The sequence below is a fragment of the Neofelis nebulosa genome, chromosome 12, assembly GCF_028018385.1.
Source record: "Neofelis nebulosa isolate mNeoNeb1 chromosome 12, mNeoNeb1.pri, whole genome shotgun sequence".
Lineage (NCBI taxonomy): Eukaryota > Metazoa > Chordata > Mammalia > Carnivora > Felidae > Neofelis > Neofelis nebulosa.
The window spans coordinates 50,922,359-50,937,414 of NC_080793.1; the positions used below are offsets into that span (position 1 = coordinate 50,922,359).

The window sequence follows — 15,056 nt, forward strand, 5'->3', positions numbered from 1 at the left end:
AAGGACTACATCTTGAACAGCAAGGCCCATTACTATCTTCTCTTAAAGTCAAGCTTTCAAAAAAAAGCCTCTATTGATCAAATTCCAATCATTTCTCAACCACCTGGCTCCTGTGCTTAATATATAAAGTTGTATGACCACCATCCTAACTGTATTGACTTGAAGGAAAATCACAGAAGCTAAACAGGGTGGCCAATACTAAGAAGTTACACAGATGCTACATAAAGGTCAAGTAAGATAAGGACAAATCATCCTCTGACTTTGGAAATTTGAACATAGCGAGGACCTTAGGACCATTTCACCAGAGCTCTACTGCAAAAGTAGAGGAGGTGATGAGTACAACCAAGCAGTGGCCAAGTGGAACAGCTCACTACCTTTCTTAATATCTGCACAACTATTAACAGAAAAAGTAGCAACCATTTAAAAAACAAACAAACAAACAAACAAAAAGAACAACTCCATGGGACAATCAGGGAAATTTGGATGTATGATGATATTAAATAATCATTTTTACAGTGTGGTATTGTGATTATATTAAGAGATTTGACATAAAAATCAATGTAATACATCACAATAGAAAGAAGGAAATAAATATCTGCACGATCTCAACACAGAAAAGGCATTTGAAAAAATAAAACACACTTTCATGATAAAATCTCTCATAAAATCAGAAGTAGAAGGAACCTTTCTTAACATGATAAATGGCATTTATGAAAAACCCACACCTAACACCATATTCAATGGTGAAAGACTGAAAGCTTCCCACCTTAGTTCAGGAATAAGACATAGGTGCCTTTTCCGCTACTGCTATTCCACACTGTACTGTAAGTTCTAACCAGAGCAGTAAGACAAGGGAGAAAATACAACAAACTGCAAAGGGAGCAGGAAAAACTAGCTCTACTTACAGGTGAAATGATCCTATGTATTAAAAAAATCCCCAAATATCCAAAAGAAAGCTATAAGAGCTAACAAATTCATCAAAGTTGTAGGGTATAAGATTAACATATAAAATTAAAATTCAGCTGTGTTCGTATATAACAGCAATGAATAATCCAAAAAGGAAATTTAAAAAAAATAACATTTTTAATGGAACCCAAAAGAATATGTAGAAATAAAATTAATCAAGGAGGTGAAAGACTCATACACTAAAAACTACAAAACACTGCTGAAAGAAATTAAAAACCTAAATAAAGGGAAAGAGATCTCACATTCAAAAGTTAGAAAGCTTAGTGGTATAAAAGTGGCAGTACTCCCTAAATTGATCTACAGATTAAATGCAATCCCCACCAAAATTCTGACTTCATGTTTTGCATAAATGGACAAGCTGATCCCAAACACTTCCTAAAATGTTCTCAAATACCTGTATGTTTTAAGTAACTGAGGATAATTGTAATAAACAGAACAGCTTAATAAAAGACATGTATACATGACAAGTATTACAGGTATTCTAAAAACATAGCTTGTTTACAAAAGAATCAATGTAGACATTTTTGGGATAAAAGTTTTTACAAAGAATGTACTTCACTGGCTGTGGACTAGATACTAATACCTGATAACCACTACACTCACTCTAAATGGTAAATACCTCCCCCCTTCTGGCATTTAAAACCACACAACACAATTACATTTTTTAAAACAGGAATGCTCCTTTGTTAAATGAGTTCAGGGCTTCACAAAACTTCACCACATAACCCAAGTAGCTCCTTAAAAATATAATCTTTTATTATACCTTCTTGTTCTTTTATGTTTAATTAATAAGCTTATCTGATAAGTACAACAGAAATGGAATCACATTTCAGGCTCTAATGCTTTCATTTCAATATGCTTTTGAAAGGAAATGATCTCATGATTCAAGTACAATGCAGAGAAATTCAGTAAGCGTGGATAGAGATATGTAATATCTTACTAACTTGATCCTGAAGTAACAAATAATAGAACTATCAAAAAATTCAAATTTCTATTCCCATGCACCTTAAATAAGTGTTATTTCCTTCACTATAGCAAAAGAAAATAAGTCACCATACCCAATGTCGGTAAGGGGTGGTTTGTCTCTTGCTCTCTTATAACAGAGGAAAAGTTCGGGGCTTTTCAGACTTCCATAGTTCAAATTTGCTTGGAGAGCTGATGGAGTGGCTTCAACACAGGTGTAACCTTCAGGTACTGTTTCCCCAGCAGATTTGTTAATAACTGCAATGTCTGTAATTGGAGCTTTAGGCCCAGTTGACTTAGTATCTAAACGATTTATTTCTTGATCCAAAAGAGTAGATGTGTCAGTGAGACCTGCCACAACAAAGTAGTCAGTCACTCTTGGCCCTTTGTCTTCTATCATGGCTGCTATTGTATTTCCTACAAAAGGAAAAAAGGAAAAAAGACATCAATTAAAGAAAATACTTTATCTTGACTCATTAAAATTAAAATACTCCTGAGTTAACAGTGATCAACTAGCATACTTCCCAGTTAGATTTATAATCAAATTGTTGTCATTCTATAGAAGAAGGCTGTTTTGGTATCATGTTGTCAGTTTTTATCTCCTATAAAATACAAGTTTACAACATCAATTCATTTACAAGGCAACTATGATCCTTTCGTGTGCCGAGGCTCTGTTAAGAATTATTAAAGTGTCAGAGTTGGGCTATGGTGCTCTGCTTTCAGCAAAATGCACTTAATGAACAATATTCAGACCATTTAAGAAATCATTCTTGTTTTTTTAAGAAAGATCTTTTTTTTTTCAATGTTTATTTATTTGTTTTGAAAGAGAGAGAGAGAGAGGGCGGGCAGGCGGGCGGGAGAGAGGGAGGGAGGAAAGGGCAGAGAGACAGGGAGAGGAAAGAACTCCAAACAGACTGCACACTGTTAGCACAGAGCCTGATGCAGGGCTTGAACTCACGAACTGCGAGATCATGACCTGAGCGGAAACCAAGAGTTAGATGCTTAACCAACTGAGCCATTCAGGAGCCTCAGAAATCATTCTCTTTTAGGTTACAGAATTCCTAGAGCTAACCTTCACATTTAAACAAATGAATTGAGTTCATTATGAATTAAGTCAAGATCTAAGACAAAAAAATAGAGGTAACGGTAATAAATATAATCAAACTAGTCTCTTGATCCAGTTAGGGGTCTGTTCCTTCTGGCTAAGAAACTTTCTGGAAACACCATGTAAACTAAGGAAGTTTAGGAATCATTAAATATTTCATATATAAATACCAAACAGAGCATAAAAAACTGTAACCAAAGAAGACAAATTATATAAAACACACATTGAGACTTAGGTACTACATGGTAGAAACCCAGAGAATATGAACGTTGAGTCAAGACTTCTTTCTATAATCTCTAAATTTGGCACCTCTAAAAATAAAATTAAGCTTCTGCGGTTTTAAGTATTTCCATGGATTTTATGTGCTTTTTAAAATTATAAATATCTATGCACCAAATACAGGAGCCCCCAAATATATAAAACATTTAATCACAAACATAAGCAACCTTATTGATAAGAATGTGGTAATTGCAGGGGACTTTAATACTCCACTTACAACAATGGATAGATCATCAAGACACAGCATCAATAAAGAAATAAGGGCCCTGAATGGTACATTGGATCAAATGGACTTGACAGATATATTTAGAACTCGGCATCCCAAAGCAACAGAATATGCCTTCTTCTTGAGTACACATGGAACATTCTCCAAGATAGATCACATACTGGGTCACAAAACAGGCCTTCATAAGTATAAAAGAATTGAGATCATACCATGCACACTTTCAGACCACAATGCTATGAAACTTGAAATCAACCACAGGAAAAAGTCTGGAAACCTCCAAAAGCTTAGATGTTAAAGAATACCCTACTAAAGAATGAATGGGCCAACCAGGCAATTAGAGAAGAAATTTAAAAATATATGGAAACAAATGAAAATGAAAATACAACAATCCAAACGCTTTAGGATGCAGAGAAGGCAGTCTTGAGAGGAAAATACATTGCAATCCAGGCCTATCTCAAGAAATAAGAAAAATCCCAAATACAAAATCTAACAGCACACCTAGAAGAAATAGAAGCAGAACAGCAAAGACACCCCAAACCCAGCAGAAGAAGAGAAATAATAAAGATCAGAGCAAAAATAAACAATATAGAATCTAAAAAAAACAGTAGAGCAGATCAATGAAACAAAGAGTCAGTTTTTTGAAAAAATAAACAAAATTGATAAACCTCTAGCCAGGCTTCTCAAAAAGAAAAGGGAGAGGACCCAAATAGATAAAATCATGAATAAAAATGGAATTATTACAACCAATCCCTCAGAAGTGCAAGCAATTATCAGGGAATACTATGAAAAATTATATGCCAACAAACTGGACAACCTGGAAGAAATGGACAAATTCCTAAGCACCCACACACTTCCAAAACTCAAACAGGAAGAAATAGAGTATTTGAACAGACCCATAACCAGTGAAGAAGTTGAATCAGTTATCAAAAATCTCCCAACAAATAAGAGTCCAGGACCAGATGGCTTCCCAGAGGAATTCTACCAGACATTGAAAGCAGAGATAATACCTATCCTTCTCAAGCTGTTCCAAAAAATAGAAAGGGAAGGAAAACTTCCAGACTCATTCTATGAAGCCGGCATTACTTTGATTCCCAAACCAGACAGAGACCCAGCAAAAAAAAAAAAAAAAAAAAAAAGATAACAACAGGCCAATATCCCTGATGAATATGGAAACAAAAATTCTCAACAAGATACTAGCAAATCGAATTCAACAACATATAAAAAGAATTATTCACCATGATCAAGTGGGATTCATTCCTGGGCTGCAGGGCTGGTTCAATATTCGCAAATCAATGTCATACATCACATTAATAAAAGAAAAGAAAAGAACCATATGATCCTGTCAATCGCTGCAGAAAAAGCATTTGACAAAATTTAGCATCCTTTCTTAATAAAAACTCTCGAGAAAGTTGGACTAGAAGGAACATACTTCAACATCATAAAAGCCATTTATGAAAAGCTCACCACTAATATCATCCTCAATGGGGAAAAACTGAGAGCTTTCCCACTGAGATCAGGAACATGACAGGGATGTCCACTCTCACTGCTGTTGTTTAACATACTGTTGGAAGTTCTAGCATCAGCAATCAGACAACAAAAGGAAGTCAAAGGCATCAAAATTGGCAAAGATGAAGTCAAGCTTTCACTTTTTGCAGATGACATGATACTATACATGGAAAACCTAACAGACTCCACCAAAAGTCTGCTAGAACTGATACATGAATTCAGCAAAGTCGCAGGATACAAAATCAATGTACAGAAATCAGTTGCATTCTTATACACTAATAACGAAGCAACAGAAAGACAAAAAGAAACTGATCCCATTCACAATTGCACCAAGAAGCATAAAATACCTAGGAATAAACCTAACCAAAGATGTAAAAGATCTGTATGCTGAAAACTATAGAAATCTTATGAAGGAAATTGAAGAAGATACAAAGAAATGGAAAAACATTCTGTGCTCATGGATTGGAAGAATAAATACTGTTAAAATGTCAATACTACCCAAAGCAATCTACACATTCAATGTAATCCCAATCAAAATTGCATCAGCATTGTTCTCGAAGCTAGAACAAGCAATCCTAAAGTTTGTATGCACCCACAAAAGACCGCAAATAGCCAAAGTAATATTGAAGAAGAAAACCAAAGCGGGTGGCATCACAATCCCAGACTTTAGCATCTACTACAAAGCTATAATCATCAAGACAGCATGGTATTGGCACAAAAACAGACACATAGACCAATGGAATAGAGACTCCAGAATTGGACCCACAAATGTATGGCCAACTAATCTTTGACAAAGCAGGAAAGAATATCCGATGGAAAAAAGACAGTCTCTTTAACAAATGGTGCTGGGAGAACTGGACAGCAACATGCAGAAGAATGAAACTAGACCACTTTCTTACACTATTCACAAAAATAAACTCAAAATGGATGAACGACCTGAATGTGAGACAGGAAACCATCAAAACCCTAGAGGAAAAAGCAGGAAAAAAAACCTCTCTGACCTCAGCTGCAGCAATTTCTTACTTGACACATCTCCAAAGGCAAGGGAATTAAAAGCAAAAATGAACTATTGGGACCTCATCAAGATAAAAAGCTTCTGCACTGCAAAGGAAACAATCAACAAAACTAAAAAGCAACCAATGGCTGGGAAAAGATATCTGCAAATGACATACTGGAGAATGGGCTAGTATCCAAAATATATAAAGAACTCACCAAACTCCACATCCAAAAAACAAATAATCCAGTGAAGAAATGGGCAGAAGACATGAATAGACACTTCTCTAAAGAAGACACCCAGATGGCCAACAGGCACATGAAAAGATGCTCAACGTCACTCCTCATCAGGGAAATACAAATGAAAACCACACTGAGATATCACCACATGCCAGTCAGAATGGCTAAAAAGAACAAATCAGGAGACTATAGATGCTGGAGAGGATGTGGATAAATGGGAACCCTCTGGCACTGTTGGTGGGAATGCAAACTGGTGCAGCCGCTCTGGAAAACAGTGCGGAGGTTCCTCAAAAAATTTAAAATAGATCTACCCTATGACCCAGCAATAGCACTGCTAAGAATTTACCCAAGGGATACAGGAGTGCTGATGCATAGGGGCACTTGTACCCCAATGTTTATAGCAGCACTTTCAACAATAGCCAAATTATGGAAAAAGCCTAAATGTCCTTCAATTGATGAATGGATAAAGAAGTTTGGGTTTATATATGCAATGGAATACTACTTGCCAATGAGAAAGAATGAAATCTGGCCATTTGTAGCAACGTGGATGGAACTGGAGAGTGTTAAGCTAAGTGAAATAAGTCATACAGAGAAAGACAGATACCATATGTTTTCACTCTTATGTGGATCCTGAGAAACTTAACAGAAGACCATGGGGGAGGGGAAGGAAAAAAAAAAAGAGAGGGAGAGAGCCAAACCATAAGAGACTCTTAAAAACTGAGAATAAACTGAGGGTTGATGGGGGGTGGGAGGGAGGGGATAGTGGGTGATGGCATTGAGGAGGGCACCTGTTGGGATGAGCACTGGGTGTTGTATGGAAACCAACTTGCCAATAAATTTCATATTAAAAAATAAAAATAAAAACTTTAAGCATAATTTACACACAATAAAATGTACATATTAAGTGTAAAATTTGGTAAATTTTCATAAATATATATACCTGTGAAACCATTAACAATCAAGATAGTAAACATACTCATCAAAACTCCAAATTTTTTTATACCTCTATATCCCTCTATAGGCAATTATCCCTCCCTCTATAGGCAATGAATTATCTGCTGTCATATAGTTTTTAGAACTGATACACATGGAATCATACAGTATATATTCCTTTTTTTTCTGGCTTTTTTCATAATTATTTTGAGATTCATTCATGTTTGTGTTTATATCAATAATTCATTCCTTTTTATATTTAAAAAATATTTTTTTAATTAATCTCTACACCAAAATGGGGCTCAAACCCACAACCCTGAGATCCAAAGTCACATGCTCTACCAACTGAGCCAGCCAGGTACCCCTCATTGCTATTTATAACTAAGTAGTATTCCACTGTTGAGTATACCACAATGTTTATCTATTTACCTTTATTAATATTATCTTTATTAATAATATTAATACCTTAATAGGGTTATTTTAAGTTTGGAATTATTATAAATAAAGCTGTCTGGGGCACCTGGGTGGCTCAGTCAGTTAAATGTCCAACTTTTGGTTTCACTTCAGGTCACGATCTCATGGTTTGTGATTTTGAGACCCACAACGGGTTCTGCACTGACAGTGCGGAGCCTGCTAGGAATTCTTTCTCTCTCTCTCTCTCTCTCTCTCTCTCTCTCTCTCTCTCTCTCTCTCAAAATACACATCTCTTCCCCTACACTCTCTCTCAAAATAAATAAATAAACTTAAAAAAATAAGTAAAGCTTTCATAAACACCCATATATTAGCCTTATGGACAAATGCTTTCATTTATCTTAGGTCAATTCCTAAGAGGAAAGGACTGGATCACCTGCTAGGTATATGTAATTCTAAAATACTGCCAGACAGTTTCCTAGAGTGTACCATTTTATGGGAGTTCCAGTCGTTCCACATCCTCTCTAAAGCTGTATAAGGTCAGTTTTTTTAACAGACACTATAACATGCCTATAGTGAAACTTTATAGTTTTAATTTGTATCTTTCTAATGACTAGTGATGCTAACTACCTTTTCATGTGCTTATTTTCTATCCATGAATTTTCTTCAGTGAAATTTCTGTTCAAATCTTAGCTTGGTTTTTACTTGGGCTGTTAGTCATTCTTGAGTTTTGAAAAGTTCTTTATATATTCTGTAGACAAGTCATTTATCAAGCATATACTTAGCAAGTATTTTCTTGTCTTTTTACTCTAATAGTGCCTTTTGAAAAGCAGAAGTTTTTATTTTTTATGAAGTCTCATTTACCAATCTAATTCTTCTATGGGTCATGCTTGTGGTATGACATTTAAGAAATCATTGTCTAAGGTCACAAAGGTTTTCTCCCATGTTTTCCTCTAAAGTTTTATAATTTCAAGTTTTATATTTAGGTCTATGATACATTTTGAGTTAATTTTTTATATATGGTGTTCAGTATGAATCAAGATCCACTTTTTACATACAGATATCCAATTTTTCCAGCATCGCTGGTTGAAAAAACTAACTTTTCTCCACTGTATTGCTTTTGTACCTTTATTCAAAAACCAAATGCCCAGGGTGCCTGGGTGGCTCAGTCGGTTAAGCATCTGACTCTTTGATTTAGGCTCAGGTCATGATCTCACGATTCATGGGATGGAGCCCCACATCAGGCTCTGCATTGACAGCACAGGGCCTGCCTGGGATTCTCTCTCTCCCTCTCTCTCCCTGCCCCTCCTTGATCGCCCTCCCTCTCTCTCAAAATAAATAAATAAACTTAAAAAAAAAAACTGCCCAACATGTTTATATTTATCTCTGGATTCTTTTTTTTTTAATGTTTATTTTTGAGAGAGAGAGAGTACACACACAAGTAGGGGAGGGCAGAGAAAGAGACAGAATGTGAAGCAGGCTCCAGGCTTCGAGCTGTCAGCATAAAGCCTGATGTGGGGCTTGAACTCACAAGCCCTGAGATCATGACCTGAGCCAAAGTCAGATGCTCAACCGAGTCACCCAGGTGTCCCACCTCTGGTTTCTTTATTCCACTGATCTATCTGTCTATTTGTCAGTCCCACATGATTTTGATTACTGTAGCTTTTCTTTTTTTATTAATTTATTTTGAGAGAGAGAGCACAAGCAGGAGAATAGGGAGAGAGGGAGAGAGAATCCCAAACAGGCTCTGTGCTGTCAGTGTAGAGCCCGATGAAGGACTTGAACTCATGAACTGCAAGATTATGACCTGAGCCAAAATCAAGAGTTGGACGCTTTACCAACTGAGCCACCCAGGTGCCACAATTACTGTAGCTTTATCATAAATCTCGAAATCAGGAAATGTTAGTCTTCAACTCTGTTCTTTTTCAAAATTGCTTTTGACTATTCTATTCTAGCTCCTTTGCATTTCAGTAAGCATTTTAGAATCAGCTGGTCCATTTCTACCCCAAATAAAAGCCTACTAGGATTTTAACTGGGATTGTGTTGAAACTGTAGGTCAATTTAAGGAGGGCTGTCAATACTGAGTTTTCAAACCCACAGACAAGGTTTATCTCTGCATTTCTCTCATCAGTGTTTTGTAGTTTATAGCATATGTCTTTCACATCATCAGACTTTGCTTATGTACATAATAATTAATGCTATTGTAAATGACATTGTTTCCTTAACTCAATTTCCAATTATTCTTTGCTACTACATAGAAGTACAATTGCTTTTTATATCTTGAACTTGTACAAAGTATATCTTGATCTTCATACAGTTGCTTATGAGTTACAGAGTTTTGTAGGTACCATCAAGCTTTCTACATAGATAATGTGTCCACGAATCGAGACTAATTTTACTTCTTTCTTTGCAATATAGATGTCATTTATTTCTTTTTCTTGTCTTACTGTACTAGGTAGAACATCCACTACAATGTTCAAGAGAAATGCTGACCAAAGAAGATATACAAATGACCAATTAGCACATGAAAAAGTGCTCAGCATCGTTAATCACAGCAGCATTCTTCACAATAATCAAATGGTAAAAACCACCCAAATATCCATCAAAAAATGAATGGATAGGGGCGCCTGGGTGGCTCAGTCGGTTGGGCATCCGACTTCGGCTCAGGTCATGATCTCACAGTCTGAGTTTGAGCCCTGCGTCGGGCTCTGTGCTCAGAGCCTAGAACCTGTTTCAGATTCCGTGTCTCCCTCTCTCTCTGACCCTCCCCCATTCATGCTCTGTCTCTGTCTCAAAAATAAATAAACGTAAAAAAAAAAACAAATAAAAAAAAAATGAATGGATAAACATAATGTAATATATCTATACAATGGAATTCTATTCAGCCATAAAAAGGAATTGAATTTTGATAAATGCCATAACATGGATGATCTCTGAAAAACCTTAAACTAAATGAAATAAGCCAGACACAGAGGAGAAATATTATATGGCTCTTATATGAGGTACACTGAATAGATAAATTCATAGAGACATAAGTAAAATAGAGGTTACCCAGGGCTAGGAGAGGGGAGCATGGAGAGTTACTGTTTAATGGGTATAGAGTTTATGTTGGAGATGATGGAAAAGATTTGGGTATAGTAGTGACAATGGTTATACAACACTGCCAGTGTAGTTAATGCCACTGAAGTGTATACTTACAAATGGTTAAAATGATAAATGTAATGTATATTTACCACAATTAAAAAAAAAAAGAGAATGCTTCAATAAGCATCTCTCTACATTAATCTGGGCTTCAGTTAAGTTACAGAGTAAATTCCAAAATCAGCTTTCTACATCAGAGTATATAAACATATGCATACCAATTATTATATGCTACCTTCTTGCCTTTTGAAAAAAAAATACCAATTTACCATGGCAACAGTAATGTATCTATAGTCCAAGGGGTATCATAATTGTAGTTCTGTTTACTGTGTTAGAGTAAAATTGGTATAAGGAGGTTGTTTTAATACACATTTCTTTGATAAAAAAAAAAAAAAAAAAGTAAAAAGAGGCACACCTAGCTGGTTCAGTAAGCACATTACTCCTGATCTCAGGCTCTTGAGTTTGAGCCCCATGTTAGATGTAGACATTACTTAAATAAATTAAAAAAAAAAAATTTAAAGGAGAGAAGTGTTGAGAGTAGACATCTTCGTTTTGTTCCTAATCTTATGAGGAAAGTATTCAGTCTTTTATCAGTAAATATGATGTTATTTGTGGGTTTTTCATAAATGCTCTTTATCAAGTTAAGTTCTTTTCTATTCCTGAGACTTTTATCAGGAAGATATGTTAGACTATATAACACACTTTTTCTGCATCTACTGAGGTGATATATTTTTCTATCTTTAATACAGTGAATTACAATGATTAATTTTCAAGTTTCTAACCACTGCATTCTTGAAATAAACCCCACTTGGTCATGATATATTATTGCTTTTATATGTTCTTGAATTATATTTGTTAAAATTTTGTTTGAAATTTTATATACATTAATTGAAGGATATTGGTCTGTTGTTTTCTTGTACTGTTTTTAACTGATTTGCTATCAAGGTAATATAGTCTCATAAAATGAGCTGGGAAGAATTTCTTCTTCAATTTTCTGGAGGAGTCTGTATAGAATTGGTATCATTTCTTCCTTAAATGTTTGCCAGAATTCACCTGCAAAATCATTTGGATCTGGAGTTTTCTTTGTAGGTAGGTTTTTAACCATAAATTCAATTTCTTTAACACATACAGGGCTATTTAGATTACCTACTTCCTTTCTTAGTTTGCATCTGTTTTAGTCCATGCAGGCTGCTATACGAATATCACAGACTGAGTGACTTATAAACACAGAAATTTATTTCTCGTAATTCTTGAGGCTGGGAAGTCCAAGATCAAGGCACTGGCAGATTGTATTGTTACTGACGCTGATTTTCTAGTTCATAGAAGGCTGTTAACTTCCCTGTAACTTCACATGACAGAAGGGAGCAAGGGATCTCTCTGGGATCCCTTTCCAAAAAGGCACTAATTCCATTCATGAGGGTTTTGCCCTCATGACCAAAATATCTCTGAAAGCCCCACCTCCAAATATCATCACACTGGGGATTAGGTTTCAGCATAAGAATGGGGTGGGGGTGGGGGGCCACAACCATTCAGTCTACATAGCAGTGTCTTTCAAGGGATTTGCCAATTTCATCTAAGTTATCAAATTTATTGGTACAAAGTTGTTTGTATTTCCTTATTATACTTTTAATATCTGTAGAATATGTAGTGATATCACCTCTCTCATTTCCAGTATTAGTAATTTGTGTCTTCTTTTTTTCCTGGCCAGTCTGGCTAGAAATTTATCAATTTTATTCATCTTCTTTAAGAACAAGCTTTTTGTTTCATTAATTTTTCTCTTGCTTTTGTTTTATATTTCGTTGATTTCTATTTTGATCTTTATTATTTCCTTTCCTCTGTTTATGTAGAATTTAATTTGCTCTTCTTTTTCTAGTTTCTAAGGTAGAAACAGGTCATTGATTTGAGACCTTTCTTCTTCTCTATTGTAGGTATTTAGTGTTGCAAATCCCACCAAGTAATGTTTTAGTGGCATGTAACAAATTTATGTATGTTGTGTATTCTTTTTATTCAGTTCAAAACACTTATTAACTTCCCTTTCCTAAAATATTTTCTTTGACCAATGGACTATTTATGTTTTTCAGTTTCCAAATGTGTGGTACTTGGGAATTTTCCAAGAATCTTTGGTTATTAATTTCTAATTTAATTCCACTGTAGTCAGAGAATATATTATATATGACTAGAATTATTTTATTTATTAAAAATGGATTTATGGCTAAGAATATGGCCTATCTTGATAAATATACCATGTGAACTTAGCACTGTAGCATGTGTACTGTTGATGGACAGAGGCCTCTACAAATGTCAATCAAGTAGGTTAATAGTGTTGTTCAAGTCTACTATATCCTTGCTGATTTTCTGTCCACTTATTCTATTATTAAGAAGATAATACTATTAAAATATCAAATATTATTAAAATATTAAAATTTTGACTATAATTGTAGATTTGTCTATTTTTCTTTCCAACTCTTGTCAGTTTTTGCTTCATGTATTTTGAAGTTCCATTATTAAGGGCATAAGCATTTAAAATTGTTATGTCTTTTTGATTAACTGACCTCTGTATCATTATGAAATAGTTTTCTCTATCTCTGGTAAGAATTACTCTGTATTAACAAAAGCTTTTGAAAAAGCTTCAAATTTTTTGAAAAAAAATTAAAATAGTTTTTTAAACTAACAGATATATAGTCTAATAATTATATTTTATATTCCACTACTGCTAAAATAATCTTTCAGAATCCATTTAGTTTTACCCTACTGTTTAGAATGGCATACATTTCAATGAATATATGCTCTTAACGTCAACAAAATGTCAATAACTTCAATTTATAAAGCTAAATGTAGTTTACACAGTTCTCTCACTGTAACAAAAAGATTTCTAACAGTTTCAAAAATATCTGTGTGTTCCTTGGCGTTCCAAACCATGCAGAATGAATGGTAAATTTCACTTAAACCGCAAAGAGAGTACAGTTTTATCAAAGTTATTTGCTACATTTAAGCAATTTAAAATAGGGCCTTGGAGATTCCATTTACAAAGCATTATCAACATCAGCTCCACTGGCGGGGTCATGGAACTACAAAATTGAAAAAATAAGTCATTGTGGACAAAATCAGTTCCTTTTTTCCAACACAAAGCAGTGTAATTCTCTACTGTTGCACCTGTCACTGAAAGTTTTGTAAAGAAGGAGAGCTGTAGAGAAAGGCCACAAACACAAATGCCTTAAAGGGGTCAGGCAGGATAGAAGAGTCGTGGGAACTAGAGAACACAGGCAGCCACTACTCGTCAGATCCATCCAATTGTTGCCAAATGGACTTGGACCAGAATTTCTTCTTTGCCTTTTTAAAAGAAGCCAGAAATCAGGGTTTTTGTGTAAATCTCCAAGTTTTAAAATATTGGCAACTGATTCAGAATTCTTAAACACTGCTAAGTTCAAACAAAACACATTAAGCAGGGTATATTCACTCTAAAGATTAAAAGTCTAGAAAAGAACAATTTCTAAATTCCATTCAAAAAATTTTTTCACCTGGTTAAATACCTAACTTCACCATTAATCATATATGAGCCAATAAACCTAACTGTACACCAAATTGATAATATAATCACATAGAAGGGGATGAAAAAAGAACTAAACGATACTAGACATTCTTGGAGAAATGACCAATTCCAAGGTTGGCCAGGAAAAACACAAGGTATACCTAGAACATCTTACATAAGAAGAAAAAAAGCACTGCTCAAAGACTAATAGGGGTCCCTTATCAAAAAGGCACAGGAACTAGCTTGAAGAGTCTCCCACTGGCCAAAATGGGAATAATTGTAGCGTCAAAATGAATGACACTAATGGATTATAACACGTGAATTATTTTTTAATGTTTATTTATCTTTGAAAGAGAGACAGAAAAAGAGCACAAGTGGGGAAGGGGCAGAGAGAGAGGGAGACACAAAATCCAAAGGACGCTCCAGGCTCTGAACTGTGCACAGAGCCCAATGCGGGGCTCAAACTCAGGAACCATGTCATCATGACCTGAGCTGAAGTCAGACACTTAACAGACTGAGCCATCCAGGCGCCCCTCACATTGATCTTTTTTTCAAGCCTTGAGTCCACACTGAAATTATAAAATAAATGAATGAAGGGGAAAGAAGGAAGGCTCTTCAGAATGCCAACCAATAATCATGAAAGGGATGATAAAAAAACCATTTTACAATCATCTCAGTATTCAGTTCCAAGCAAGAATTATCAGTGAATGCTAAAACCACTGGGAGGAAGACTGTTGGATATAGAATATGTGTACCATCTCAAG

The 15,056-nt window shown here is 35.1% G+C and overlaps 1 protein-coding gene across 5 annotated transcripts in view; it reads right to left on the minus strand.

The window, feature by feature from the left end:
- DENND4C (DENN domain containing 4C) overlaps positions 1-15,056 on the minus strand; it is a 127,899-nt gene that overhangs the window by 91,875 nt on the left and 20,968 nt on the right. For all 5 annotated transcript variants that reach the window (XR_009251679.1, XM_058695246.1, XM_058695243.1 and 2 more), the window contains exon 2: positions 2,025-2,346. Coding sequence is in view for 4 of the 5 variants with exons in the window: in XM_058695246.1 (XP_058551229.1) it covers positions 2,025-2,329 (305 nt within the window). In the remaining variant the exon portion in view is untranslated. The remainder of the gene's footprint in view (positions 1-2,024; positions 2,347-15,056) is intronic.